The sequence below is a fragment of the Erpetoichthys calabaricus genome, chromosome 2, assembly GCF_900747795.2.
Source record: "Erpetoichthys calabaricus chromosome 2, fErpCal1.3, whole genome shotgun sequence".
Lineage (NCBI taxonomy): Eukaryota > Metazoa > Chordata > Cladistia > Polypteriformes > Polypteridae > Erpetoichthys > Erpetoichthys calabaricus.
In genome coordinates, this window is record NC_041395.2 from 132,697,435 (window position 1) to 132,716,733 (window position 19,299).

At 36.1% G+C, this 19,299-nt stretch overlaps 1 protein-coding gene across 1 annotated transcript; it reads left to right on the forward strand.

Moving 5' to 3' along the window:
• The first annotated feature begins 5,238 nt into the window (after positions 1 to 5,238).
• LOC114669600 (extracellular calcium-sensing receptor-like) lies at positions 5,239 to 10,513 on the forward strand. Its single transcript, XM_028825782.2, has 6 exons — positions 5,239 to 5,443; positions 5,521 to 5,815; positions 6,219 to 7,010; positions 7,446 to 7,673; positions 8,522 to 8,645; positions 9,564 to 10,513. The coding sequence occupies exons 1-6, from the start codon at positions 5,247 to 5,249 to the stop codon at positions 10,475 to 10,477; spliced, it is 2,550 nt and encodes an 849-aa protein (XP_028681615.2). The 5' UTR covers positions 5,239 to 5,246; the 3' UTR covers positions 10,478 to 10,513.
• Positions 10,514 to 19,299: the final 8,786 nt, after the last annotated feature.

Here is a 19,299-nt window from a genome sequence, read left to right on the forward strand (position 1 = left end):
TCCAGCTTTCTCCTGTAATGCTCCTTCGCCGCCCTGAGCTGGACTCTAAGTTCCTTCTGCACGCGCTTGAGCTCATGCTGAGCACCGCCTTTAAAAGCCCTTTTCTTCTGGTTCAAAAGGACCTTAATGTTACTTGTAATCCATGGCTTGTTGTTAGCATAGCAGCGTACAGTTCTTACTGGAACTACAATGTCCATACAGAAGTTGATGTAGTCAGTAGTGCAGTCAACAACCTCCTCAATGTTCTCACTATGTGATCCCTGCAGGATATCCCAGTCTGTAGTTCCAAAGCATTCTCTCAGAGCCTTCTCTACCTCAGGGGACCACTTCCTGAATGAGCGTGTGGTTGTACGTAGGACCCTCACTCTTGGTTTGTAGTGAGGCTGAAGCAGAACCAGGTTATGATCTGCTTTCCCAAGCGCAGGCAGCGGGGTGGCGCTGTATGCGTCTTTAACGTTTGCATACAGTAAATCAATAGTCTTATTTCCCCGGGTGTTACAGTCCACATACTGGGAGAAGGCAGGTAATGTTTTGTCGAGTGTCACATGGTTAAAGTCTCCAGCGATTAGCACAATAAGAAAGTCCTATACTTTATTTTGTATTTCTTTCTTTTTCATATGTCTTTTCAATAAAATCCTTTCCATGACTCTCTTTTAATACTTTGCTTAAATAGCATTTATCATTCTATATAATACCTATGTATTACATACAATGCCTAAGGAAAGTATATATAATATTAAAATAATTCAGATATTTCATACTTTGCCCCAAAACGCCAGGAATTTTATATATTCCCTAGGCATTCTATACAATGCCTGCTTTTCATACATTGCCGGTTTTATATATATATATATATATATATATATATATATATCCTTGCTCTGTCCTCACACTCGTCCTCTTCTTGCTCTCCAATGTCATCCTACACACCACTATCCTATGCTGCCAAACTGTGCTTTCGCTGCCATCACTTTGCAGTCTCCAATCTCCTTTAAACTGACCCCCCTGCATAGGACATAATCCACTTGTGTGTCTCTTTCTCCACTCTTGTACATCACCCAGTGTTCTTCCCTCTTCTTAAAATATGTATTCACCACAGCTATGTCCATCCTTTTTGAAAAATCCACTACTGTCTGACCTTCTGCATTTCTCTCCTTGACATCACTTCCTCATCCCCTCTGTTCCCTTCACCAACATGTTCATTGAAATCTGCTCCAATCACCACTCTTTCCCTTGGGTACACTCCACCACTTCATCCAACTTACTCCAGAAATAATCTTTCTCATCCATCGCACACCCAACATGCAGTGCATATGCACTAATAACATTCATCATCACACCTTGAGATTCCAGCTTCATAATCAACACTCTGTTCGACACTCTTTTCACCTCTAAAACACTCTTGACATACTGTTCCTTCTCCTCCTATCCACACCATGGTAGAACAATTTGAAGCCACCTCCGATACACCTGGTATTACTCTCCTTCCATGTGGTCTATTGCACACACAATACATCAACCTTCCTTCTCTCCATCATGTCGGGTAACTCTCTTCCTTTGTCAGTCTTACTGCCAATATTCAAAGTTCCTACCCTCATTTCCACTCTCCTTACCTCCCCCGTCTCCTTCTCCTTTGGCAAACAGTAGCCAAATTTCCACCAGTGCCCTGTTGGCTAACTGTACTTCTGGCTGCTGTTGTTAACCCAGGCTTCGACCAATCTGGTATGGAAAGCTGTATTGTTGTCAGCATATTGATCTGGCAAAATTTTACATCGGATGCCTTTCCTAACGTAACCCTTCCCATTTATCTGGGCCTGGAACTGGCATGAAGAAACATACTGGTTTGTGCATGCCCTGTGGCTGGGTCTGAAAATGAATCAGTGCCAGAATGTACTTCCTTCCTCAATTCACTTGCTTTCACTGTTTAAAAAAAAAGTAGATGGATCATGCTGTCTTATTCCTAAATTATGACAAGTCCTATAGAATATATTGTCACATACGTACGTATTGGTGGCAGCTAGAAGGACCAAAAGAAAGTAATTCCACGCCAAGCCAGGGGGTGGCGAGGTGCACTAAATCTTCCTCTTTTATCTCTGTGGGACCAGACATGGGAATTTCTGCCTGATTCTGATGGTGTCACTTCTGGTTCCAGGCCCCGATGACATCACTCCTGGTTCCGGCCCCGAGGATGTTGTTTATGGTTCCGGGTGTGATGGCATCACTGTCGGTTCCAGACCCAATGACTTCACTTCCCTGACTGACCTTAAAAACCCACCATCTTCCCTCTGTTGATCAGTTCTGTCTTGGACTCAATTATGTATACAACTCATGCTTTATATTTGCCTTTTGCAGCCAGGAATTAAGTATATGGATGGCTGCTTCAAACCTTTTTTCATGTGTCAAGGCTGTTCATTTTCACTATATATATATATATATATATATATACAATGATATGATAATGATTTTTTTTTTTTCCCACTGAAACAGATGGATGGCCAGAATAAACATTGAAAAGTCTGGAATTAAAAATCTGTTATATCTTACAGTGTAAAGTTAATTCTGAAAGATTTATTCATTATCTCCTTTTCCAAACCTATTCATTCCTTTATGAAGTCTTGTTATTAGTAGAATACAAGTCAATGACTCACAGAAGGACTCATCCACACTTGCTCATATAAGATCAAAGTGACAAACTATCTTAAAGCATGTCTTTGAGATGATGACAGAAAAAGTAGAACTATTTCCAGGTTAAGAAAATGGAAGGATATAAGTTGGTAATAATAAAAGAAAAAACAAGCAAACAAATTTTTCCAACATAAAAGCATTAAACATTATATTTTAGAATGCAAATTATAACATGTTCCTTTTTAGAAATGTAGAAAACAAGATGCTTCTCTTTAACAGAAGGTATGCATAACAGGGAGTCAAATAAATAGTGTCTTCCCCTAGTTAGATGAGTAAGGTCATCTTGTGATATAAATATTTTTGCATGGAGCAGTCTTCAGGCAAAGGCATACAGTCTTTCTTCTTCCTCAGCCAAACCCTTTTCTTTTATATTTCTCTTGAAGTCACTTGAAGGTGTATTCCTCTTACCTCTTCTCTGACCTTCTTAGGATGGGCTGACTGCCTGGTGTTATATATATGTTGCATCCTGTTCTGATATAAAAGCACAATGAACTTTGAGGCATCTGAAGTTTCTAATACACGATAATCAAATTTAATCGCAAGAAGACACTATCTGCTGTGACAATAATGGCTCATCAAATTCTGATTCTTCTTTAGTGTAGTATGTTCTATCACTAAAGAATATTCTCATGTATGCATGGTATTGTATGTTTGGAATGGAAACATACAGCATACCTGGTCTCAATTAGTCTTGGTGAGGCAGTGGAGACAACCATGAGTGAATTGTACTTAAAACTGGGTGAGAACCATAAGATGGTTCAGTGAGAGTCTCATTTCTAAACCAATCCTATGCCTCATGAAGGCAGCACTTAAAGTAGGGGCAGTGATTTTGAACTGCAAATAGAAGTGATGCTCTTGTTAACCTGATTTGATAGACAAGAAACTTCTGATTACGATAAACTGTGCATCCAAAAATTCTCCCAGAATGACCCCTGTTAAACATAGGTGTGTTGCATGTGCAGAGAGCACATTGCTCTTGTTAAAAATAAACATAACCTGTCACAATGGAAAAACCTTACTCATTGGCATTCAGTCACTGTTATGACATATAGTGATGCAGTAGTCAAAATGACAGATACTGTATATCAGACAGAAACACATCCACATAGCTCTGTATTCTGACACAGCATTTATGAAGATGTACAAATTAATCATTAAGTTTAGTTACATTGTGCCACTGAGTTCTTGAACTGATAACAGCTAATTTAGCCTTTTTTCACTCAGCATCAAATCTTTTTTTCAGTTTCTTTTGCTCTCTTCCTGAATCCTTGGTGGTTGTTTCAAACAGATGGACTTGAGAAACTGGGGGTGGGTGTTTAAGGTTAAGAAGTCCTGTGGGTGTAGTCGCTATTCACTACAGATGTTTTTAATGGGTTGTCCCCAGACGTGTATTATCATTCATTAATCTTGCACCGCAAGACTACATCTAAACAGATGATACATCAGAGGTGCATAATTGGGAAGTCCATTATTTATTCATTGTAATACTGCTCCCAGTCCTGTCTTATATGTGTCCTCGTGACGAATGAAACAGTCATGTTTAAGCATGACCATGATTAGGTCTGGACAACACACTTAACTTTCTAAACTTGCTTTCCTGTAGAGGATAAGAGACAGCCAGACCATACCGTGGTTGGTTGGTAGGTAGGTAGGTAGGTAGGTAGGTAGGTAGGTAGGTAGGTAGGTAGGTAGGTAGATAGATAGATAGATAGATAGATAGATAGATAGATAGATAGATAGATAGATAGATAGATAGATAGATAGATAGATAGATAGATAGATAGATAGATAGATAGATAGATAGATAGATACTTTATTAATCCCATGGGGAAATTCACAATTCTTCTTGGTGGTGTCAAGCAGAAGACAAAAAGCAACCTCGTTCTCTACAGGCCATGCTCATACACACAAGTTCTATTAAATGTTGTCAGTCAAACATGCAGCATGTCTTTACAATGTGTGTGGAAAGTCAGTGCCTTTGCATTAGAGATTCATGAGACTATAGGAAGGATATGCAAATTCTTCACAGATGAAATCCCATCCAATTATCAAAGTAAAGGCAAAGCTCTGAAAGACAGCAAGCAATTTGTTATTGCATTGTGTCCATAATGAATATTTTTGAATACAGTACAATCATTAGTAGATTTTATATGGAATAGAATCCCATTGGTTTTAAACTAAATGTTGCTATTGTCTGTATTTCTCTTTAGAATTCTCTTTGCACAAATGTAATAAATGTGTACATTGTACAGTGTCTCAAAATCTTAAAATGTGTCAAAAAAGTACATATATAACATGCTTTTGGATAAAAAATATACTCTCCTTCTTATTACCAGGAGAACAGTAATATATCAGAATTTCTACATTGAAGACATGAAGGATAACATCTGAAGTAAAAACAGCCAATGTTTAAATCCCATGGCTAACATGAGTACATTAGGGACATGTAAACCTCTGTTACTTTGCAGTTATTGAAGGAGTAACACCTTCAGACAGAACAGTATATAAACTCAGCCAACTCCAGCTCTTTATCTTTGGTGCCTTGTAATTTACTCAGAGACATGCTTCTGAGAATAATTGTGCTGGCTCTTTCAGTAAGGGGTGAAAATCCTCTTTGCAGTTTATGGGGAAATCCTGATAATCCTCTTCTTTCAAAAACTGGTGACTTCATCCTAGGAGGAATTTTTACACTACATAATAATATTATAGAATCCAAACCCACACTTAAGTCAACTCCTGAAGCATTAAACTGTAAAGGGTGAGTATTCTGTCCATCTATCTAATATGTGCAAGTATTAAGTTCTAAACTGTGACATTTTTTTTCTACTTTAATAGTTTAAATTATAAAGAATATCAGTTTGCTGAAGCCATGATTTTTGCGATTGAACAAATAAACAGCCAAACGGATATTTTGCCCAAAGTGTCACTGGGATATAAGATATATGATGCTTGTAGCACTGTTTCTTTGGCAATTAAAGCTGCAATGGCACTAATGAGTGGAGCAGGAGAAGCACAATCATCAACTCTGCCATGTTCTCAAATGTTTAGCATTCACGCAGTCATAGGGGAGTCTTCGTCTTCTACAACTATTAGTATTGCTACACTTGTTGGACAATTTAACATACCAGTGGTAAGAAATTGTTTATCGTTATTATTGATAGCTTCAATTTTTTTTTCATTTGTACTCAGTGGTTTAGTAGTAAATCCTTTTTACATTTTTAATTAATATGATAGTGTAATTGTTCAAAAAAAATGAAAACGATACCAAGGTTACATCAAGTCTTTTATATGTAAAAAACCACAACAAATAGATTTACCATAAACATGTAACAGTTTGTTGCATAAAAGTAATACATTTTTTCTCCTAATCTATTAACATGATATACTTAAAAGTATTTACAAATGATATATATATATATATATATATATATATATATATATATATATATATATATATATATATTAACTTTCTAATATATATACATTTTTTTATGCATATACATAAATTAAATCTCACTGGTTTATTTTCACAGATCAGTCATTTCGCTACTTGTGCTTGTCTCAGCAACAGGAAAGAGTTTCCCACTTTTTTTAGGACAATACCAAGTGATTATTATCAAAGCAGGGCACTGGCACAACTTGTCAAACACTTTGGATGGACCTGGGTGGGGACGATAAGAAGTGACAATGACTACGGCAATTCTGGCATGGCTACCTTTATAAAAACAGCTGAAGAGGAAGGTATCTGCATTGAATATTCAGAAGTTATTTACAGAACCAATCCAAGAGAGAAATTTCTTAAAACAGTCGAAGTAATTAAAATGGCTTCTTCCAAGACTATTGTAGCTTTTGTGTCTTTAATAGATGTGGAATTTTTAGCTAAGGAACTGCTGCTTCAGAATGTTACAGGTCTACAGTGGGTAGGCAGTGAATCTTGGATTTCTGCCAAAAATGTGGCAACTATGGAAAACTACCAGATTTTTAAAGGAGCGATTGGCTTTACAATCACTAATGCAGCAATCCCAGGGTTGAAAGAATTTTTAATGTCAGTTCGTCCATCTAGCACTCCAGGCAATACAGGTTTGATTAAACTTTGGGAAGATATGTTTGATTGCAGTTTCAATGCTTCAAATTCTAAAACCTGTACAGGATCGGAGGATTTACAGCAAGTTAATAATCTGTACATTGATGTTTCTGAATTAGGAGTTACATATAATGTGTACAAAGCTGTATATGCTGTAGCACATGCGCTCCACAACCTTCTAGCTTGCCAGGATAATCAAGAACTCTGCATAGCTAAGCAAAACGATACACTGCCACTGCAGGTAAGAAGCTTTTCATATAGCATTTATACTTTTTTCAGACTTAATACAGTATAACAAAGGCACTTTAGTTTTTAAATTATGTGTCTATATCTAATTAATTTCCTTTCAACATTTCTTGGGGTTTTCACTTAAATAATACTGGCTATAAAATCTTGTTAAAGTGAATATAATTTAAAATTAATGTGCCTATACTTCTGCTGTAGTTAATCTCTTTGTATGGATGTGTGGAAATGTAATAGATATTGTACTTTATATGGAAAAAGGTACTTAACAGTTACTTAGCAGTATGAATTAAAGTGCAGTGTAGAATTTTCAAACTTCTCTTTAATGTTTCTTTGAAGTTGTTAGGCAAACAAATATTGAAGAACTGTTGAACTGAATGGCCTGATCTTTTTGAACCTTTTTTAATGTTTACAATATTTTTTAATATAACAGTTATTGCAGTACCTGAAGAAGGTTAATTTTAGTGTCAGCAATGGTGAATATGTAAATTTTGACATTAATGGAGATCCTCCTGCAAGATATGAATTGGTAAATTGGCAGCTTAGCGTAAATGGAATCACAGAATTTGTGAATATTGGATTTTATGATGCATCTTTATCAGAAGGAAAGCAGTTCATAATGAACAACAACAGCATTGTGTGGGCTGGCGATTATGGAAAGGTGATACATTTTATTATTATTCAAACAAAAGTCAAAATGCAGTATGATGCACTTTATTGTGGTTCATTATTGAATGCTTCAGAATTTAGCATCTGAATGGGGGTTGAATTTTGTCTTGCCTTATTTTTTCATTTTGTTGACCACCAAGGGCGCATGGCTCATCAAACCCTGACACAATAGACACAGAGCCCAGTCTTGCCACACAACACCCATTAGTTTTAAGTGGGGAAGCGCTTTTCCTTTGCTCCCCACTACACAGCACAGTACAATATACAGCACAGTCCTTTTCCTTCTCTTCCTCTCTCATTCAGTCCTTCTGCCTCCACTCCCTCTCTGGCTTGCTCATTGTAGTGAGATGGCCCCTTTTATAGAGCACCCGGAAGTGCTCCAGGTGTTCCACAATCTCCTTCTGGCCACGCTTCTGGATGTGGCGGCAGTGGCCATGGGACCAAGCAGGGTTGAGCTTCAATGCTCCAAACCTGTGGCCTGTAGTAAGCCAGGGGAACTGCCCTCTGTTGTCCAGGGGGAGGTATGCCTTGTGCAAACTCCTTCCCCCGGTTCTTCCATTACGGAGCTGTCCCAGCCAGGTATGAATCCCAGCTGTCCATAACACTTTGTACTTCTATTTTTCCTTTGTTGTCTTTGTAGTTATTTCTAAGTAAATGGTTGCAAATGCTTGTATTAGTTATGTTATTATTATATGTCTGGTTGAGAGAATGTCTTTGTTATACTCTGGTTTTTGGAAATAAAGTATATAAAAAAGGTAAAAGTTTAGTATTATTTAATTTTATAAGCTCTGTTATTGTATTGAATTGTATATCTTTGTTTTTCTTGTATGTTCTTTCCAGATTCCAAAATCAGTATGCAGTGAAAACTGTAGTCCTGGTACACGTAAAGCTACACAGAAAGGAAAGCCGGTCTGTTGTTTTGATTGCCTACCATGTGCAGAAGGAGAAATTAGCAATAGCACAGGTAACGATGAGAGTGTGTAAAGCACAAACTATTTAGTTAAACTGATCCCTTTCCATTACCTGCTTTGTTTAGCCCACAGTTGTGAGAATTGGAATGTGTCCCAGTAGAACTGAACATAACTTAGGGGCCAGTTCTTAATGGGGTGTAAATCCATTACACGCTGCATAACCCATTTTTTTGGAAGTAGCCAAATAAATATATCACTTTTACATTTAGTTATATATTTATATAATATTTATACTGTATATAAATATATCAGCTTATATTATTTAGATACAAGACTGGCACAGAAATTTTGTAATGTTAGAACGTAATGTTCGATCAGCAGAACAGTGCTCTTCCTGTGAGTGCCTGAGTATTAATTCTTTGCACAGAATCCATTGTCTGGAAGAAATATGCATATTTTTTGGGACTTTGCTATACTCTTAGAAATTATTACAATGTACTGGGAAAGCCAAATGGATCCTGATCTGTAACAGAGTTTTTATTTAGCACAAAGTCAATTTCTTTCCTTCTTTCCTAGAGGTAGTACTCTTCACATAGACCAAAAAAAAAACAAAAACAAAACAAAACCATTTTAAATATTTTTTTTCAATTCTCTTATTATACTCTTACCACACTAGCACTGCAACAATTATAGCCGAAGGCAATGGTTTCTTTTACATTATTAGGGTTCTTGTCACTTTTGATAACCTCTTTAAAAATTTTAAGAGAAAAGCTTCTAGACTGCTCCTAAAACAACTGCAACTTTGAAGTTTGATTGTGTGGTATTTTTTACCTACATATTATACTGAGATTTCCTTACATAACAGTTAAAATATAACTAAAACATAATTATTTTCTATTTAGAAATAAATCAGCACAGTTCAAATGTTTCTAAAGATGGCCAGTTCATGACAATCTATCTTGTACTTACAGATGCAATTCACTGTACGAAGTGTCCTTTGGAATACCGAGCCAATGAAGAAAAAGACCAGTGCATTTTAAAGGACATTGAATTTTTGTCTTATAATGAAATAATGGGGATGATATTAATTATATTTGCTTTGCTAGGAACTTTGTTAACTTCCACGGTTACTGTTGTGTTTTTCAAGTTCAGAGATACTCCTATTGTGAAAGCTAATAATTCAGAACTTAGTTTTCTTCTTCTTTTTTCACTGACTCTGTGTTTTCTGTGCTCACTTACATTTATCGGGGAGCCCACTCAGTGGTCCTGCATGTTACGACACACAGCTTTTGGGATCACATTTGTTCTTTGCATCTCATGTGTTCTGGGGAAAACAATAGTTGTGCTTATGGCTTTTAGAGCAACAATGCCTGGTAGTAATATAATGAAATGCTTTGGACCAACTCAGCAGCGGTTAAGTGTTTTAACGTTTACAGTTTTACAGACTTTGATATGCATCGTTTGGTTAGTAAAATATCCTCCATTCCCCCAAAAGAACATGAACTTTAACAAGAAACTAATCATTTTAGAATGTGAAATGGGATCCACAGTAGCTTTTTATATTGTGTTAGGATATATTGGCCTGTTATCAGTCATGTGTTTTGTTTTGGCTTTTCTTGCTCGGAAATTACCAGATAACTTCAATGAGGCAAAATTCATCACATTCAGCATGTTGGTTTTCTGTACTGTTTGGATCACATTTATTCCATCTTATATCAGCTCTCCTGGAAAGTATACAGTAGCTGTAGAGGTATTTGCTATTCTGGCATCAAGTTTTGGCTTACTTCTCTGTATATTTGCTCCAAAATGTTATATTATACTGTTAAAATCAGATAAGAATTCAAAAAAACACCTAATGGGTAAAACACAGTCGAAATTGCATTAACATACTGTATATTTTAATGTTTGTAAAACATGTAGATGATGCTATACATAACAGAATAAATTCACAAGAAAATGGTGTTATTCACTTATTTTTCATGTTAAAGCCTTGGTACGGTGCACAATTAGTAACACTTTATTTGAAAGCATTGCTAATATGGCAAGCCAAATTAAAACTGAGAAATATCCCGAGCTGTAGGCTAAGCTGATCAAATTTTAAAACTGTTAAATTTTAATGATGTTTTTAATTCAACATGTCTGTTTTAGAATATCCAAAATGCTTTGTTGGTCTCTGCTCCCCACAGTAGTTAACAAGATTAGCTATGCAAATTAATGGAAGGAAGGACAAATGAAATGGATTGATTGTGAAATATCTGAGGGAAATTTCAGCAGTTGGCAAAATTATTTATTGTTAATTTTGATAGATTTCAAATGCATTCAAACATAGAAGTATCTTCCTATTTATTTCAAGATATCTCAATATGACTGAGATTTTCATTGACTGTCACTGTTTTTTCAGTTTTATGGTATTTCAACACATGAAGGAAACTATTTCAGCAGGAATCAAAAATCTACTAGGATATTTAAATTCATTTGAGATATTCTGGAAGTGTGATTTTCGATTTTTCTTTATTAACATACTTTATCCTTAAATGAGCTTTTTTTGTGTTTGATACTTTTTAAAAATGTTTGAAGAGATCTCAGAATATATCATATATTTGAAATGGATTTAACTTATTTTAAAAAATAGATTTAAAGGTGAAGAACATTAATTTTATGGTATCTCACACGTGACTTTGATATGCTTTGGGTTCAAATCCCGGGCAAGTCGCTGGGTGGAAGTTGCATCTTCTCTGCATGATTTAATCTACATTCCAGTGACATGCAGGTTAGGTTCTTTTTAACTCTAAATTGGCTTGGTATCAGGGTTAGTAAGTCCTTAAAAATGTGCAGGCAAAATACTGCTTAAAAAATGTACCCAAAAATATCCCAATACCTAAAGTACACAAAATGACACACCAGAAAAAAAAATGCAATATTTTTAAAACTTCATGTCTACTTTGTGTTCTAGAAGAACTGTACTTCGTACTTTCAGTACAAAACAATTAATCAATAAAACAATCATATACCACATTTCAAATATGTATTCCAAACACTGAAGTAAAACCCACTACAAAAAATGAAATATGTATTAATTAAACAATAAAGCATTTTTGTGTTGTGTTTACAAAAAAGCAAATTAAGTGAAAGCCGCTGTATTATTGGTTATTATTTTGTTTTCACATGTAAAATGCTGTTTTACAGTAAATGGAAAGAGAGCATATACTTCAAAATAAAAAAGTGGAACAAGTCAAATTATTATTAATAAAAGCTTATTAAACTGCTGTAAATCATCTGGTTTCTCATTTATTTGCAATGAAATCAGCATTATCTTGACAACATTAACTCTCAATTGAGACATTATTGCATCATGCTTTATAATAATGCTGGAATTATTAACTCAGGGGCTTGTGTCTGTCTTCCAGATTCAGCAGTTTTAACAGGTTGAATAATGGGACACATGTCATACAAAAGCAACATAAATCTTTCCGATATTATGTATTTAATATTTAAGAAAACAGATTAACGGAGTGCTCCCTAAGCTTGTTACTGAATCAATCCAGTCAATGTGGAATAATGCTAAGATTGTGCATTGTTTATGAGATTTTGGCTGCCAATAATATAAAGTAGTTTTTTGAACCTCTTTTTTAATTTCTGGCCATTTTCAATATTTGAAAGAACAAAATGTACAATACAAATTATTTCTGTTAGAAAAGTTTAAAAGTACTATTCCAATTTAAACACTAGAAGCCAAGAATAATTCATAGTTAACTTCCAAAACAGTTTAACAATAATCAAAAATCAGCGAATATGAAGCTACTGTTACAAACCATAATATACTGTTTTTGATTGAATTAAAAAAAGGTATTCATTTGTCTATGTTTTTGTTTTTCATCCACACTACTTCATCATTTTCAACCACTGAAAACAAAGACTTTTAAAAATGCTCTCCGGAGCCTTATACTTCTGAAAACATTGTGCTAGGCTTTCACTTTGGATGGGTGTAAGTATGATTTTCCGAAAATGATACTCTAATTGTGCTCTGGTTGGTTTGTGTTTATTTCTTTGCTCTTCCCAGAATGGATTCTCCTCATTAGACAATTCCTTGTCTAATCAGCCTTCACAGAAGAAAACCATTTTCCAACATAGTGGGCATATTAGAATTGCTTATCATGATGTGTGTTGCATTGCTTACCTGTATGCATCTAAATTGCACTTTGTAAAGTTTGAATGCTGCTTACATGCATAAAAAGCAATTTATTTACAGTTTTACGATAAATCCTATGGTCAGCAGCGTTACCATTGTTGTGAAACATTCAGAGCCCCAAGAACATCAGATTGTAAATAACTCAGTTGACAGCTTCTTGTCAATGTTTATTACTTAGACAAAGCACAGGAAAGTAGGTTGCAGTGGTATGGACATGTGATGTGGTAGAGACAATGAATACGTGGGCAAAATGATGCTAATGGAAGTACAGGGAAAGAGAAAGCAATGGAAGCCAAAGCAGAAGTGGATGGGAAAAGGAATGGATAGATCTGAAGGATGAATGGATGGATGGAAAGAAGGATGGATCTGAAGGAAAGGGGCTTGACTGAGAAAGAGGTGTAGGAGCTGTTTTGAGAAGGTTGATCAAGCACATTGACCCCACATAGAAGTGGGAAAAAAATGAAGAGGAAGAAGAAAAAGATCTAATGCAACATGCTTAAAACTTCATACTGTATGTACTTATGTTTTATGAGAATTGTACTTCTTACTTTGAATAGAATAGAGTAAGGATTTACTGTTTAGACAAATTACTGTTTATAGCATCATTTATCATATACAGTTGTCAGTGTCAGAGAGAACTGTATAATGTATAACTCATAGGAAGAACGAACTGAAAATAAAATTTTTAAAGTGCACTCTATGTTACACTAAATTTCAAATATAATGTAATATTACTCAGGTTAATACTCAATGCAAAAAAAGAAATGTGTAATAAAAGAGATGTTTATAAATAAAAGAAGCATGTTCCTGTTTTGTTTATAAAAGCAAATTACCTGCAGTCTGCTTTATTATTAGTTTTCACATCATTATTATTATTATTCTGTTTTCACATTAATAAATATTGTTTACAGTGAATAGATAGTGACCATATACATTACATTTAAATAAGCAATAAACATGACTCAGTTTATTATTAAAAAAAAAACTTATTTAACTACTGTAAATATATGTGTTTTCCCACTTCTTTGCTTTCTGCAATGAAATGTATTTTACCTCTCAATTGTGATTTTATTTCATCAGGCTTTACTACAATACTGGAATAATTAACCAAGAAGCTTTTGTCTGTGTTGTGATGTGAGATTTTGCATATAAGTTGATAAATATTCTGTATGTCTTTATTTGTAACTTAGGCAAAACTAAGTCAGGAAAGTGAACTTTAGGACAGAATTGGGGAAAGTGCTTGAAACAAATGTTTCTCTGCTAAAGTTTCTCTGTCACCCCCACAAGAAAGCCAGGCTGCCTAACTGCCAAACTTTACCTTACATATGGTTTGGGGGGATGGCAGGTGTTAAGATGTTCTTTGCCCCATTAGTCTGAAGTATGGCTGTTTGGAACTGGCTTTTATCAGAAGCCTTTAAGTACCATGATGCCCTATTGGCTCTAGGGGTTGGACAGTACATCTATAAATTTGCTCACTTTTGCTCAAATTTGCCAACGTTAAAATTCTGATTATTGTAATATACAAACAAAAATTGATAATCCTTAGCACTGAGTGTATTTGAGAGTTCAATTATTTTAAAATATTGTGCTATTATGCCCAGGAAGTGACTGGGTTATGAGTTAACAGTAATATACTGTTTTCAGATGTTAAGAATACAACTAATAGAGTACTCTCTAAGTTTGTTGTTGCATTAAAACTAAACGTATATTGTAAGTTCACCTTGGTTAATAATATCAATTGAATTCTATGCATTTGCTTAATCTTCACTGAAATGGTACTGTGCAAAATAAGGGTGAAATCAATGAAATTCTTCCCTTTGGTGTAGAAAGATAACATTTTTTTCCAAGTCTAAAAATGGACTAAACTTGAAGCACTGGGGCGGACATTTGAGCTTGACATATATTCCATGGCTCTAATTTTCAAAGTATTTAGCTGTATCTTCCACAGTAACATATGGCATGTTTTAAGTGCCTTTTCCTTAAACTTTGGTCAAAGCTGCCTGCCATTTGTTAATAATGAGACATCTCTGACTGACAGTCAATTATGGCCAATTAAATCCACAGAGTAAGTCATGATGAGGCGTTGATATTTGCTCTTAGTTCTGAAGGGAGATCTGAGTGAAATCTGAAATGACCAAAGAAATCTACAGATTCTGATGGCAGCAGTGAGGGATACTTGCACTTATGCAAAAAATCAATGCTTATCTCTAAACACTGGCAACTGCATGCATGCATGTACATTTTGCACTCAGCATTAGTATTAAATGAAAATGAAAATTTATAAAAATTACTGTAGCTATGTTTTCATTTAGGTTTCATTTAATTTTTATTTGTTTTATTGAATGAAATCATTATTTCTTCATTCACGATATGTTTAATTTTAGTTTTTGGCAATAATAATAACAACTAGCCAACGCCCGCCGTAGCATACGGCGGTGTAAGAATAGGAACGGAAAATGGTGAAAAAGATATTCACAAATCAAGTAGAAATAAATACTTCTTGAAAGACGCAGTGTGGATGTAGAATTTCCGGACAAGTAGGATTACATGTGAAAGTGATACATAAATCAGGCTTTCCGAATTTACGTACTATGGCCATGGCATCCTGATAGTTTTGTTGCATGTATCTTGGATTTCCTGGAAATGTGGATGGTAATATGATTATTTAGCCTACACGTACGTTGTTATTTTCAGCGTTTGTTTGCAGTGCATCTGTATTCAAACATTGTATTGTTCCACGCGCAGATCTTGTTGATGTAAGCTGAGATAGTTGAGACGCACGCCCTCTGTTTTAACATATGCATCTACGACGTACTGTTGGAATAGTTTGCCGCTGGAGTGCAAAATACCAAATGTATTCCTCATTGCTTATCTGTACGCGTAAAATTGGCATTGAGTCAGCCTTATTCGCTTGCCGGTTCTTTTATCGGGAACATGTTGTAAATCTTTGTGCCAGCCAATGTCTCCGTAAGGGAATAAAAGTGGGTAAACCACAGGATCGCAATTCATATTGAGTGTGGAAATCTGTTTACAGGAGTTGAGTATGGGATTGATGCAAATGTCCCTTTCGGCAGGCGTTTTGCCATCTTCTCCGATGAAAATCGCTGCAATGTCGGGGCATTGTATCAGTAGCTTGTGCTGTGTCAAAAACATACAGCTGTCCATTTCCTGGAGAGGTAGAAGTGTTAGCGTATAGTGGAGAGATTTGGTGATAAATTTGCCTGTGTATTTTAAAACACTCCGTGGCAAGGAGGTTGAGTTATCTATGCACCCATGGAAGCAAACGCTAGAGAAGAGTTGTATTCTCAAATGTGTTCACGATAATTTTTAGCTTCTGATGTTTGCTGTGTAAGAAGCTGTTGTAAAGACACAGGTGCCTCCCGCAAAGGTGGTAAAGTTATTTTACCGTTGTGGCAGCACCTTGAGTACTTGTTGGATGTATTAAGCTCAGCAGGCCAGTATAGTGCATGACAAGGAAAATGACGAATAGGAATCGAGAAATACCGTGTCGGCTGCGTGTGGGCGGGACCGGTTTTGAAGTGGAAGCAGGACGAACCAGAAGAGAAATATATATAAGAGATAGTTACAACTCTACTTTATTTTGCCCTTCAATTATTATAGTTATTTTTCTTCATCGCCTTATCCCTTTGTTGTACTTTTAAAGTATTTGATTTGTCAGGTTCCAGCTTAGCTTTAATATCCCAGCAGTTATTTTAGGCCTCTGTCCTTTACATAAAAGGATTCAGTGCTACATTAGAATGTGATGCAACTAAAACACTTTGTAGCCCAATGGCTTGGGATATTGCAAGGCTCCTTCCCCTCATTCACTGGTCAACAGTTCTGTCTTCAATTCAAAAGTGCAATGCCGTGTGAGGGGGTTTGCTGTCTATGGACTACATTTGTTTTTTTGAGTTACCTGTATTCTACCAAAAAATGCACACTGCGAGTACATGATGTTTTTGATATTGGTGTTCTCCAGTGTTTATCACCATTGGCTCCCACTCTGGGAAAAATTTTACTATGTCCTATCTCCATGAAAACATGACATTATTTTTTTCATGTATATATCTCAGCCATCACTACAAATTACATGGGGTAATTAATACATTAAAAAAGTATAATTTTTGAGTTGAGTTATGATGGGCCACAGCATGGGTTTAGTTTATCATTAAAGATAAGTCACTATTTATAGTGTTACTTTCTGTTTTTTAAATAGTTACAAGGCACTTACACTTGGCATATGTGAGTGCAGGAAGGGTCCAATAAGAATCAGCAGTATAGGTGCTGTCACAAACTCCACTCTGAGTCATAGCAAGGTTTGGGGCAGCCACCCATATATTTGGTATCCTGGCTGCAAAGTTGCAAGAATGCAAACAGCACTGATGTGCACAAAACCGAGTCCAATACAGAACTGAGGAAATAGGGAAAAGGTGGAGGCTTTTAAAGGGGAAGACAGGAAGTGAGGTCAAAAGGGTCGGGCTCACAAGGGTCTTCAGCCATAGGTTCGAGCCTGGCGCAAGCGTCTAGGTTGTAGGGGAGGGGGCTAGACTTAGGCACATACCCCGGCTGAGCTCGACTAAGTTCTGCTCCCCCAGGTTGCAAGGCCGTCCTCTGTGCCTCAATGAGGTTCATTAGACCTTTCATATTAATAAAGTCTTTACCCCAGACCGGCTGGGTAGTGTCTCTAGGAGCAGGTAACAAGCCACCTGCTCCACTATTTGGTAGGGCGTGTTTTTCCCTGGCCGTAACCAGTGCCCTACTGCAGCCCATAAAGACTAGGTCTGCTTGTGGATCGGCTGCTCTGGGTCGAGTCTCCACTGTCTTACTTTCTTCACCTGCCAGTCTGGGGCACCCCTAGGTGGAACTCTGGATTCTGCCTTCACAGGGAGACGGGCACTCTCCCCTGGGAAAGCATAATAAGCCCCCTTCGCCTCCCCTCTCCGGAGCAGCCCAAGTCTGTGAACCCCTCCCGCACACCCCTTGGCCTGCCTGGGTTGTACCGTCAAGTGTGCCGGGAGTGGAGCCCGCACCGGGTCCTCCTGAATTGCGGGACACCCTCCCTGCCTGAAAACTTGGCCCCAGTACGCTCCCACCTGGTATCATTAAGCACCCTCACTTGCCAACATCTGTTTATTCAACATAAGTTAAATTACATCCTCCTAGTTAAGGCTCACAGGGAGCTCCCCAGGTTTTGTATGTTGTTTATTATATAGTGAATAATTTAAACTCTTGCTATAACAGATGTTAATACTTGTAGAAATGCATGGAAAAACTTTCATATCTATTTCGCCTATTATTATTAGTAATACAGTTCAAGTAGTGTCTTCAACAGTTTTTTTAAAAATAAGCAAAGTATGAATTCCTTAGATGGCACATAGTCTGCATCAGGAGATATCAAAAATAAATATAAAATAAGAGTATAAGTGCAGTGACACAGTGACACTGCTTGTAAAGAGAATTTCATAAATAAATTATAAAACTAAACTATTTGCTTCAAGTTGCTGCAAGTTAAATTAATTAACATCAGAGCACATTTATTTAATTCTTTTATTATTTGATTGTACTGGAAGCCTTGAACCATCATATCATCAGAAAATTGAGTTGTATCAAAGACATTCAGATTGTATGGCTTAAGTTGATAGGTACACCATAGGTGACATACAGTTTGACAATATAAAGAAAACTGTGTTTTTACAAAGTGTGGACTTTTTTTTTGGTGAATAATACAAAACAAATAAAACATGTAACAAAAACTAAAACTAAATAAAATACACAAGATAAGAATGAAAATGTAAAATCAAAAGCTAAAAAACACTAAAACTAATAAAAAAAACTGACTGAATTAAAGTGGGTCTTGTTTATTCTTAAGAAATATGGTTAGCTATATGTATTTCTGTTATTTTCACATGTTGATATAACACTCTTGTTAAAATAAACACTGCCATAGTGACAGAGAAGAAGGTTTTGTTATGTGTCAGTGCTTGGAACTTAAGTGGCACACCATCTGTTAGGAGCTTCTGTGTTCCTCCTAAATTCATGTAAGTTTCCTATGGCTCCTCCAGATTATTCACACAGTTAAAGCAGATGCTGTCAGGTTTACTGGAAGCTATGAACTAACGTGTGTTGAGTGTAAGATTGAGAGAGACCTGCAACCGACTGGTGCCCCTTCACAGCTGCTTCCCATCTTGTCTATCAAGCCTCCTTCCACAACTCTCCAGTTTGCCCTACCTCATCACAGTCCTGCTGGAAACAGAACCATTGTTGTCTTCTCTTGTATTTCAGTTTTATTTAAATTATTTAAAATTATATTGTGGTAGTTTAGAGTAAAGCATTTTTTCTTATCTTTTACAATATCCTTGCACTGATGTTTACATATACTATTAAAGAGTCTAAATTGAAACACAAAAAAAAAATCGCAATTATTAGACCGGAAATTATGAAATCCTGGGGATCAAACCTTTGAGGAATTTTCAAATGTGCCCTGAAGCTATTTTGAAACCATAATTAAGTCTGAACAC